At 35.7% G+C, this 12500-nt stretch overlaps 1 protein-coding gene across 1 annotated transcript in view; it reads left to right on the top strand.

Annotated features, from left to right (window-relative positions):
* The window catches only part of LOC144973239 (A disintegrin and metalloproteinase with thrombospondin motifs 2-like), a 69962-nt gene that overhangs the window by 39171 nt on the left and 18291 nt on the right, over positions 1–12500 (top strand). The window contains exons 9-19 of the mRNA XM_078915416.1: positions 886–1029; positions 2455–2608; positions 3690–3800; positions 5752–5894; positions 6541–6604; positions 6906–7011; positions 8239–8375; positions 9344–9464; positions 10249–10335; positions 11405–11574; positions 12248–12386. Of these exons, the coding sequence (XP_078771542.1) occupies positions 886–1029; positions 2455–2608; positions 3690–3800; positions 5752–5894; positions 6541–6604; positions 6906–7011; positions 8239–8375; positions 9344–9464; positions 10249–10335; positions 11405–11574; positions 12248–12386 (1376 nt within the window). The remainder of the gene's footprint in view (positions 1–885; positions 1030–2454; positions 2609–3689; positions 3801–5751; positions 5895–6540; positions 6605–6905; positions 7012–8238; positions 8376–9343; positions 9465–10248; positions 10336–11404; positions 11575–12247; positions 12387–12500) is intronic.

Genomic DNA, 12500 nt, shown 5'->3' with positions numbered 1-12500 from the left:
CACGAAATGGCACGAATGTAAGAAATCTGTTTATTCAATTTGTGAATGAATGGAAAATAGTTTGATGAATAATAATATGTACTCACAAAATGGTACGAGATGTTCTTTTAATCTCATAATTCATCACCAATTAAACCTTTAAAAAAACACTTTTCGCTGATAGGTCTTTAAACTAAAGAAGAATATCCCTTTATCTATACAGGCCCGATCAAGCCAGAATTCATGCCATTTTTTTATTGTAGCACTAGTTGAATAGCGTCTTTAGCCTCCTACATTCTGGACATACAAACCTGCACTTCATGAGATAGCTTTTCCCGAACTGATCTAGATCTGTTAATTCACTCATTAAGACAATACAATGGTCGGGAAGTTTGAAAATATGATAAAGATCTAAATAGGTGTGTATGAAACAGTGCCAGACAACAAACAAAAAACAACAAAAAGATGAATAAAATAAAATATCAGACAGAAGAAAAATCAACTGGAGATCTGACCTCTTGATTTCCAATCAGACGTGCTACCACTACACCACAGAGGTTACCCGATGGCTGGTGCGATTTAATGCTAAAGTTCTTCGCAAGGGAAAATATGAACATATGCCAACTCAATCTCCTTCGTTCTGTTGTCAGGATGATGCTCCGCCGATAGGGATAGACTTTCCAATATCATGCCAGCATTTTCACAATCTCTGACAAAGACTTCCACTTATTTATGTCAAGTTGTAAACATTTGTCGATGTTAAAAGGTTGATGTTATTATGGTCTGCGTCATTAAGAAAAACAATTAGAGTTTTGAAATCGACGAGTTGAGTCGCCCTTGAAGTAATGTTAAATGTTCTGAAAGGACACTTCGCTAAAAACACAACTTTGAAATTTTGAAAAACAGATTTGGTCTTTTCCACGATGGCCATGGGAACAATTGTTATGGTACCAAGTTCAAAACATCCATTATGGCGGCTGTGGTGGAATCCAAACTCAACCACTTCTGGTGGTCAGATTGTAGTCAGAGAAGGATGAAAGACGTCATACGGTATGTGCTTTCACCTGCTTCTATTCTTTTTACAAGACTTATTTCAAAATTGATTATATCATATTATCAGATTATATCAATGGTGAAATTCTAATAGGAGTTAATCCTTTACAAGTGTGTTTAATGAAAACAAGTGATAAGCATAACTTTAAAACAATCAACAATATCAACAATAACTGCATGCGTTTCATATTTGTAAATGATAGATAATTATTGCCACTTTGGTTTTTTTTGTAAAAACCTGATTTTACTATCTATGTATAACAGATAAGTATTACTTATCTGATATACATAGATAGTAAAATCAGCTTATCATAAGTAGTAACAAAATGATTACGGGGCGTCCTTATTAATCTTTGCCAAAAAATAACAACAACTTCATAAAAAGAACAAAAACAAACAAAACAAAAGCAAACAAAAAAAATCACAAATAAACAAACTAAAACGCAACAGTTCAACATGTTATTTTCTCAGGCACCCGTATGGTTTTATTAACAATAGATTTTTGACGCGTGATGATATCCTGACCAGAAGGATAGAGAAGTAATACTATTGGCCAGATCATTGGATGTGTATAATATTACAATACGTTTCTTGAAGTCCTGTGTTTGAAATGGCAAACTCGTTCCTAATACACGATTCCAAGGCCGCACTGAGAATTCGTTCGAAATTTCCAGTGCAGGAGTTCAAGAATTTTATAATAAAAAAGTAATTCCGAACTCGCTCCTAACCTCCCCCCCCCCACCCCCGCCCATGGTCAAGCTCGTGAAAATCTTAAATTAAAATGTGTTTATTATCCATTGTACATGCTTTAACTCTTTAACCAGTTAACTGTCTTACTCTGGAAAAATACTTATTTCAAAATTGGCAATACCTCCCCACCCCCCCCCCCCCCCCCCCCCCCCCCCCCAAAAAAAAAAAAAAAAAAAAAAAAAAAAACAGAAACAAAAAAACAAACAAAACAAACAAACCAGTACTTCAAATATCAATCGATTAAGGCAACCCCATCTTGACTTCGCAGGCAAAAAATCTCAAAACTTCGTGAAGTCCCAGGTTTGAGAGGTATTGCCAAGATGAAAAAAAAAATTAAGCCCTTTCGCAACGGCACCATTAGATCCCTTCGCCTAAGCCTTCCATGAAGGAATATAGACAATCGATCAAACAGGATGTCCGATGTCAACAGGAATCATCCATGTTGTCCAAGTGAGCAAATTGGGGGTTAAGAATCTTGCCCCATGAAAAATAAAACGAAAATGCCTGAACCCGGACCTCCCGGTTCATGGTGTAATGCCTAAACTACTTGATCACTTCGCCCCCAAGATGAGGGTTATTTAAATCGATCGATATTTGAAGACGAGTTTTCTGGCCAATTTATGTTTTTCAAGAGCACGGCAGTTCACAAGTTAATGATCAACTCAACAACAGGTTTCTATATTGTTTAAACAACAAGCCCAAGGCAGTCGAGAACCATTACTCCTTGTCAGCTCTTCAGAGAATACCATCAGATTTAGGGAAACCCTGGTCTTTGGATTTCCAATGTGCCTTAGAATTTGGAGAGCACTTTCAACTCTGTCATGCTGTGAGTATTTCATTACCTATAATATTATGTGACGACCGCCTCAAACCGGTATTATTTCAGGGCTAATTAAGATGTTCAAAATAGAATTTGTAGTCAGAGCCTTAAGACTTAGGTGAAGGGACTTTGTTCTGTTGAGGTCAACGAAAGTTGTGTTAGAAAAAGGAAAAGTCTATTTTATGCATTCTGCAATTTATCCTAAAGTTACTTCAATTGTTTAATTGTTCACCAATCATTCACTCTACCTAACGCAGTTTATATTTCTCGCATTTAAGACGCAGAGACGGTGTAATAGTTTTGTTATGTTGTTTGTAAATGTCGGAAAAATATTGTTATTGATCCTTGTCATCTAACGATTACAATTATTTCAATTAAAGTTTGCATTTTTTTCGACGTTATTGTTTGAAAAACGTTTTCCAGCGTGCTTTTTATATTCAAACGAGTGTAAACTATTAAAATGAACATTTTTTCACTGCTCAAAAGACGTTGATAGCCAGATGGTGTAAAATTTTGAATATTTCATATGGTACAGACAAACCAAGAATTGATTCGTTGACTGATTAACTGGTTAATTTATTTAATGTTAGATTAACTGACCAATTAATAATGATGATAATTTTTGGTGTCGAATTGCCACAATTGTAACAAATTGAAAACGAAATGAATATGTTTATGTTGTGTATATCGCACATGTGAAAGAAAGAGAGGAAGAGAGAGAGAGAGAGAGAGAGAGAGAGAGAGAGAGAGAGAGAGAGAGAGAGAGAGAGAGAAAATAAGTAGGAATGAAATATCTGTTCAATGTTACAGTTATCATTTAACATTATAACAAGTGTATGACAAATTGCCATATTTATGGACAATAAAGATCTACTACTATTATTATTATTATTATTATTATTATTATTATTATTATTATTATTATTATTATTATTATTATTATTATTATTATTATTATTATTATTATTATTATTATTATTAAAGAACATTCAATTTTCACTGATAAAAAGACAAAACAATCTTGAAGTCTACTTGAAAGTTATTAACAAGATAATTTTAAATCATTTTTTCATAAATTATTTTCCAGTTCTACACAGATCCATGTGGAGTTCTCTGGTGTAGCAGGAAGAACAATCCCCACTTTTGTAGAACCAAGAGAGGTCCTCCAATGCCAGGATCTATTTGCGGAAGAGATAGGGTAATAACTGACAGTGAAATGTGTGTGGGGGTGGGGTAGGGTTGGATGGTGGTGGGGGGGGGCGGGGGGAGTTGTGAGAGAGACTCAAGAGCAACTTATATGGGAATGTCCCCAGTGCTGAGTACTTTGTCAAGTTTTCGCCATGCTTCATGCGCTTCCAAGCTTTTTTCCCTTTTTTCTCACCGTAACAGACCACATGAAATCAAAATCATTGTCATTATGTAAAAGTCATGTATTAGGTTCTCTTTATGTACTTGCACTCTTCAAATATCCGTCAATGCTACTAGATAAGTAGTTGCATGTCTTGTTATAATTGCAAGAGGTGATTCAGTTACAAGCGATACGAGACATGATCCAGAATACAATCTATATTTGACAGTGTTAGAAAAAGACGGAAACACTTACTGTCGTGACTCATCTCCCTTGATCTTTGGTGCAATAGATGGCTTTATTTCCTTCTTGTTTATCTCCCTTTTACATGTTTACGAAAATCTGCATCCTCCTTATGCAATGCATTCCATGTTTCACATCCATACAGTAGGACTGCCTTCACGTTTGAGTTGAAAAGTCTTAGCTTTAATCGAAGGGAAATATCTTTAGTTCTCCAAACTCTATTCAGAGATGTGAATACAGCTTGTGCCTCTTCTATTCGTGCTTTCACCTCTGCTTCCGTGCCTCCATTTTTGTCAGCAGCTTTTTCATCTTGTTAACGGCACCTACAATCTCTGTTATCGATGGTGGATCATAGCTAATTCCTTGCAGGCAAACTTTCAGGCGGATTTTCTGGTGTGGTCTATTCAGAAGGCAGTTGAAATATTCCCTCTATCGCTTAGATTGAGCCTCTTTCCCAAAATAGTTTCCCTAGCGTTATCTTTGACTGGTACCTCTAGCTTCCCATATTTTCCAGCAATTGTCTTGGTAGTTTGATAAAGGATCCTCATGTGTCCTCCTGTCGCTGCTGCTTCTGCTTTCTCTATTCGTGAAATTTAATGCTTCCTTGTCTTTCTTCACAAATCTTTTTGACTTCCTTAGACGTGGCTCGATATTGCTTTTGTGCACCCAGTCTTGTAGCCCTTTTTCGACTTCCGTTCACTTGTTACTTCCTTGTTCTCCTCTTTTCAATCAGCTCCAAGGTAAATGGACTTATCCATTCTTTATGTTCCGATCTCATTACACCCAATACCTCGCGACACCCAATACCTCGCGACAAGTTGTTATGTAGACTTCCTTGATCTTTGTCCAACGTTACTATTCGTCTATGTCCTCCTCGAGATCAGCTAGCAGCAGTAGTAGTGGCGTATGGCTACACCTCCAAATTTATTTCGTCAACCCAGCTTCTAAAGTCTACCTCCGCCCTAAAGACGGTATAGTAGCCACCTTCAAGTTTAGTGAATGGACAGTGGAGGACGATGTGATCGCTGGTCTCTGGGGCTGCCTGACATTTCTGGCAGGTATCACTGTTTCCACGTTTCCATCTGCACATATTTGATGCAGTTCTGCCATGTCCAGTTAAAAGGCGATTTGAGGAAATCCAGTATTTTCTGGCGTTATAGAAGTTGGAATCTATTACTCAATTGTAGTTTGAACTCTTCATTATTTTCCCCATCTAGTGCATTCACCTGGAATTTTCTTCGTGTGTGTGATCTGGTCCCATGCTTTCTGGGTCGGATCTTAAGCTTTGCCAAAAGAAGTGAGGTACTGGAGATCAGTTGTCAGAAGGACAGTGACTAACGGCAGTGGGGATGATGTTAGAGGTGATGATGCTGCCGCTGATTAAAATGATGATGGTGCCACTACTGCTGATGTTGTTGCTGCTACCGCTACTGCTTCTGATGATGATGATGATGATGATGATGATGATGATGATGATGATGATGATGATGATGATGATGATGATGATGATGATGATTTTGATGATGGGTCCTGTTCATCTGACCTGAATTATTTTCAGGAATGTCACAATGACCGTTGCCAATACGTTGGGGGTCGGGATCCTGTTGATGGAAAATGGACGGAATGGTCCAACTGGAGTGATTGCACCAATGGCTGTGGTGTAGGAGTCAAACAAAGGTCAAGGTCTTGTGACAATCCAGCGTAAGTCATTGTGCCTCCATGGTCTTTTCTCTCACCGTGTTTTTCTTTTTTTAAAAAAGCTTTACATCAAGAGAAAAAAAAGTTGTTCTTAGTGCTTTTTATTAATATGACTCACAGATTTAAAAAAAAAAAACCCCACTGTAATATGGTTCTGATCAACAAAAGAGTCAATTGGGTGACGTCACCAATGAATAAATCACCAATGATTAAAGGAGATGGCCAATCGTGACCTTTTCGCATACAATTTGTTTTCATCTTTTTCAATACCATTGCAAAACGAATAAAGTTTTGTTTCTTTTAATATTTATTTTTGGTTAATGTATTCGTTTATTTCTTAATTAATTAATTACTAATACTACTACTACTACAACAACAACAACTTCTACTACTACTACTACTACTACTACTACTACTACTACTACTACTACTACTACTACTACTACTACTACTACTACTACTACTACTACTACTACTACTACTACTACTACTACTACTACTACTACTACTACTACTACTACTACTACAACTATTAGTATTATTATTATTAGTAGTAGAACTGGTAGTGATAGTAGTAGTAGTAGTAGTAGTAGTAGTAGTAGTAGTAGTAGTAGTAGTAGTAGTAGTATGGCTTTGTCTTATTTTTCAGTCCAATGTTTGACGGAAAAGATTGTGAGGGAGAGCAACATATTTGGGAAACGTGTTATAACACTGTGAGTTGATTACATCTATACAATAGGTCCCCTCCCCCAGCTCAAAATTTTTACCCGTATAATCGAAGTCAGACCGCTCACTTTTGTACCTCGGATTTAATATGACATAAAACTATTCACAGTGACGCATTATATTTTTAAATTAGTAATAGGTAAATATATTAGACATATACAAATACCTGCCCCCCCCCCCCCCCCCCAGTATTAAAAATATAAAGATAATATATTTGTACAAACGATATGATTGTGTCAGGCAGAATTAACTAAACCAGAGTTAAGTATTGATTGTGTCAAATTACAGACTTGCATCAGTTTCCAAGACAACAGAGAGGGTGAATGTGCTGTGTGGGACGGCGTTCAGGTCAGACCTGGGACACACAAGTGGGAGCCATATGAGCCTGTTAACGGTATGGACAATATAGCGTTAATGGAAAACTCATAATGTTAATTAAATGCCGAGAAACTGTCAAAGTTCTTTTCTAAAATGGCACCTTGAATTAGACCCCCCTCCCCCTCACCCTTGCCCTCCCCCACTCCTGTTCACTCTTAAATTGTTCTCGGGTGAAAAATGGATACACCTAATACGTTGAATTATCCCTTCAACATACGTGGTCAATGAAAAATTAGTACCTGACCGCATTTATCCCGTAAATTTTGAATTTCCAAATAATTCATATATATACTTCCATGTTTGAGATTGCTTCCGCAAAACACAGTTTCATTATTAGCTTTTTGAAATCAGGAGTAATGTTCTAACGGCAATATCAGAATGATGAAATGATTTACAATTATTAGATATAACCAGTTGGAAGAAACCTTACTAGTTTAATGTGTCAGAATTTTATTCTTGTATTGGGGGTGAGATTGGGTGGGCTTTTTATTTTCACTTTTCTTTTCTCTCTTAAAAATAAATATCCTTTTGTACAAAACAGCGATAAACTGAAAAGACAACAAATATGCTTTCTATTGAAACCGTGAATTTAGAATAGATGATCATAATATTACCATACACTCGTGCATGGAATTAAACGACAAACATGGCATACTTTTTGAACAGAAAAGTATGAGTGATAAGTTCAAGAATCTGACAATTCTTACCTCGATTAAATTCACGTCGCTTGTGAAATGAATAGACACTTGGGAAGTATTTAAGAAATATTAATTAGCTGAAAATTGATCGTTGTTTGTCCTGTTGTTTACCTTTTTATATATTATTTATCACAAATCATCTCACTCAAAGTAAATCGAGATACAGAACTCATAATGATATGATAATACGTAATAAACCGAGGCCAATCTCGGGATTTGTATTGAAGGAAAGGAATAGATTATTTTGCTAGTTTTAAAATAATATCTGTTGTTTTTGCGTTTTGTTTTGTTTTATTTTGTTTTTGTTTTGTTTTTGTTTTTGTTTGTTGTTGTTTTTTATTGGGGGGGGTTTTGGGGACTTTTAACAGTTTTTGTTCTTGTCGATTAACACTGAATAAATGCTTTGTGTTTTCAAATTATGAATTTCTTGTCTAAGCTTTAATTTTTTGAAAAAAATATGAATTCAATCATGATGTAATGAAACAGCCAATTTCATAGAATAAACATTTAAACTTTAATCATATCTTTTCACTATCCTCTCTCAGCCTCTACCCAATGCAAACAGACATGCAAATCTTCCTACACTGGAGAGATAGTCACCATTGAAGTAGATGTTGCAGACGGAACTCCATGCAGCTACTTAGAGAACACAAGTGATGTCTGCCTAGCTGGGAAATGCTTGGTATGATCTATCTTAACGTTTCGAATTTCAATTATATGTCTCATTATCTCATGGCCACTACTGCCGTGCTCTGGAAAAATCCATATTTTAAAATTTGGCCATAGAACTCGTCCTTCAAATATCGATCGATTTGAATTATCATCTTGGCAAAAACTCTCAAACAGATCGATATTTGAAGGACGAGTTTTCTGGCCAAATTTTAAAACATGGGGGTTTCCAGAGAACGGCAGATTACTCGTTCACTCACTCATTCGCATAACCGTAAGCGGGACTTGTGAGATGCAGCTTTCACAACACGGTACCACACATCCGATCATTGGATTACTCCGTCAACTCATACAACGCCAATCATGTACATTCCTTGATGTTATCCAGCAATCTTTTTCTTTGGCCTTTCTCTTCTCTGTTGACCTTCCACCTTGCCTTGCATAATAACTGTCTTGTGAGCTGTCATTATGATCAGATGCCCAAACCACGCAAGCAATGATTCTTGTCTTCCCGTCAGCCTTTCCATATCTTCAAGAACACATCTATTAACGAACATTACGGATATGAATAAAAGCATTGAGATTTTCGAAAGCAAGTTTTTAAAACCCATTCTTCTCTGCTATTTCCAAGTGTGATTAATGAGTATCTACCATCGGATATGGTAAGCGTATTTCAACACAGAACCCTTACTTGTTGCCTTGGAAACACTATTGTGTTGATTGATCTTGTGTATATATGTCTGGTATTCTCCCGGACAAATAAGATGAATATATCAACCCGCAAAATGTATTTCACTAAAAGACTGTGGCATGTAAGGATAAACAGTACCCAAAATATCTAAAACAAGGCTCGTCATTATGGCATGCGGTGTTGATTATGGATAATAACAAAGAATCGTTTTCTGATTTTGATTTACTGCATGTTGCATATTATTAAAGTTTATGAATGATTTTCAACGATAATTTTTTTTTCCACTTTAGCATGCGGGTTGTGATGGAAAAATTAATTCCACAAAGAAGAGAGATGCATGTGGAATTTGTGGCGGAGACGGTTCAGAATGCAAAACAGTTCAAGGGTTATTTAACTTCAAGCCCAAATCAGGTGTGACCATTTTGTTATGGTTAAGCTAATCGTTTTTTATGGTCATGGCTGTCTATTTGTTAAATCTCAATTTAGTGTTTGGCATAGTATAAAATTACATAGTTTCCGACATAATTCCAGATGGAGGCGTCACAAGTTATTTATAGAATGAATAAAAGCGACCTCACTCAGCTCTTTATTTATGTTTTAGACTGCCAGTTCGGCGATAGAGTTCTCACCAAAAATCCTGTAACAAACTATAAACGTCTAAGGTTAAACATACTTTTGTATGCTGGTACGATTAATCTGGTGCAGAACCGGTGAGTATTTTACCTAAAGACATAGCATCCAGGGTATTCACTTGATTGTCACGTAATTATTTTCAAGCCTATGATGAGTTCCTTAATAAGCCATTCGAATACTCATGTCAAAATTGATTTATATATACATACATATATATATATTATTATATATATATATATATATATATATATATATATATATATATATATATATATATACATATATATAATTATTGATGGATGTCCTGTAGTTCTGACATTGCTCATTAAATTAACGCATCGAGTGTCGAAACGGCCGTAATGGACGGAATGTGAATTGGTTTTTACTCATTTCATTATATATATATATATATATGTATGTATATATATATATATATATATATATAATATATATATATATATATATATATATATATATATATATATATATATATATATATATATATATATATATATATATATATATTGCACCGTGGAGCTATTTATTTGTCTCAATTTTTCAGCTGGCAAATATGTGACGACCGTAACCCTTCCAGCCGGTGCAAGAAACATTACTATTCTTCAAATGGAAAAAACGTTCGAATTATTCGGTATGTGTGAATGTTATCGGATTCCTTGCAGCCAATATTATATGTCTTGTCTTTAAACTTTAAATTGTGTTTGTGCTCTAAATATTGCACGAATTCATCATTATCATCATCCCTTGTATCATCTCTCTCTCTCTCTCTCTCTCTCTCGCTCTCTATCTATCTATCTATTTATCTATCAATATTTATTCTATCTTTCTATCCATCCATCCATTTATCTATCTATCTATCTATCCACATATCTATCCATCCATATCTCTCTCTCTCTCTCTCTCTCTCTCTCTCTCTCTCTCTCTCTCTCTCTCTCTCTCTCTCTCTCTATCTATCTATCTCTCTCTCTATCACACACACACACACACACACATATATATACACAAATACGCATTCACATACACATACACTCTCTCTCTCCTCTCTCGCTCTCTCCCTTTATTTCTCTCCCCCACTCCCACCCCAACTCTTTCTCTACATACACATATAAATATACATAAATAGTAGTAGGCATCCTTCCGTCTCAAGAGACGATGGTTTGCGCCCTGTATGGCGTTAGTCTCATCAGTCCTGTTGAGGGCAACGACGGGTGTGACTCAGCAGACCAATCCTTGCAAGGCAGTCTCTACCGCAGTTGTTGCACACGTAGTTTGACTGTGTGTTTGGTATTTGGATCTGCTGGATATATATATATATATATATATATATATATATATATAATATATATATATATATATATATATATATAAGCAATAACAGATGACGTCAATTTCGTCAATTTCGTACCATCCATAGTAGGTTCTTTCTAAAAATCTATGGAATACAGACTTGAAGATTGGTCACTTATTCAAAGAACGTTTAAAAGACACGTTCGTGGTTCCATAATATCACCTTTCCTACCGAATAGAATTTGTTTAAGTGTCATTGCAATACATATAAGATAGAATTCAGTCAAAGGCTAACACGCAGTTCTTATGGCCCATCTAACAAAAAAAATAAAGCGAAACTAAATACCGAAAGCCACAATATTGATACTTTTGATAAGATAAATTTGTCTAAAACTTTCCCTGTCTTTTCCAAGCTTTGAAAGACGAATTGTATGGATCATTCATATTGAACGGAGACAAGTCAAGATCAAAACATGGCATTATGGTGAAAAGGGGAGCAATTTTGGCATACACTTTGAACAAAACAACCAACCTTGAGAGTATCCGAATACCAGGTCCTCTGATGACAAAAGTCGCAGTCATGGTCAGTACTTAAGTAATCAAATAAATCAGTGTTGAAGATACGTGTATCGTGGAATGGAGGAACTTTGGCCAGTTGGGATGACTCAGGCCCTAAGGCCAGTTCCCATATGTGCCCCCCCCCCCCCCCCCCGATTTAAAATCATTAAACAAATATGATGGTAAAATATACATCATTTGATTACATTCCTCGTTTTCAATCTGGAGTGGAATGGTGGGGGGGGGGGGGGGGGGGGAGAGAGTTGTCACATTTGGGGACTGGTCTTAGTCTCCCCATTCCACGTACGGGAATTTCAGCAACGATGATGCGGCACACAAAATGAAATACATTCGATGAATGATGTGAAATGTTAAACAATTCTAAAAGATATGAAATCATTTTGAGTTGAAGATGCTGGAAGTACCTACCTTTTGTGAAATGTATTGTTCAGGAGTTGAACTTTTTTAAATGTTCTAAAACCACGTTATGGCACATTTGAAACATAAATGCTGAACAAAAAGTTTTCTTTTCTTTTTTTTTACCATGTCAAACGTTAAGTGGATTGTGTTATTGCTACTATTTTCTAAATTAAAATGATAAGATACGATCTCAGGTTAGAGAAACATCACTATCCAACAGCAAAAGAAAACCCCCAAAAAACAAGCATATATTGTATTGCCTTTCCATGTCATTTCAGGTACTGCCTAATTCACGACTAGACAACATATCCATCTTCTACACATATACAGTGCATAAAAATGATTTCACCCTGGAAAAAAGCAAATACAGATGGAAATTTGCTAAATGGTCGGGTTGTTCTGTTTCATGTGGCTCAGGTATGGATTAAATTTGATAATAACTAAATAATCCAAATGCAAAATCTGATTTTTTAATTTTTTTTGTTTGTTTTTTTTTTTTGTTTTTTGTTCTTCCTATATTTTATTTTACTA

The sequence above is a fragment of the Berghia stephanieae genome, chromosome 5 (assembly GCF_034508935.2).
Source record: "Berghia stephanieae isolate SIO BIC M18660-M18661 chromosome 5, UCSD_Bste_1.3, whole genome shotgun sequence".
NCBI classification, from domain to species: Eukaryota; Metazoa; Mollusca; class Gastropoda; order Nudibranchia; family Aeolidiidae; genus Berghia; species Berghia stephanieae.
This window is presented reverse-complemented; position numbering and strand designations above follow the sequence as displayed.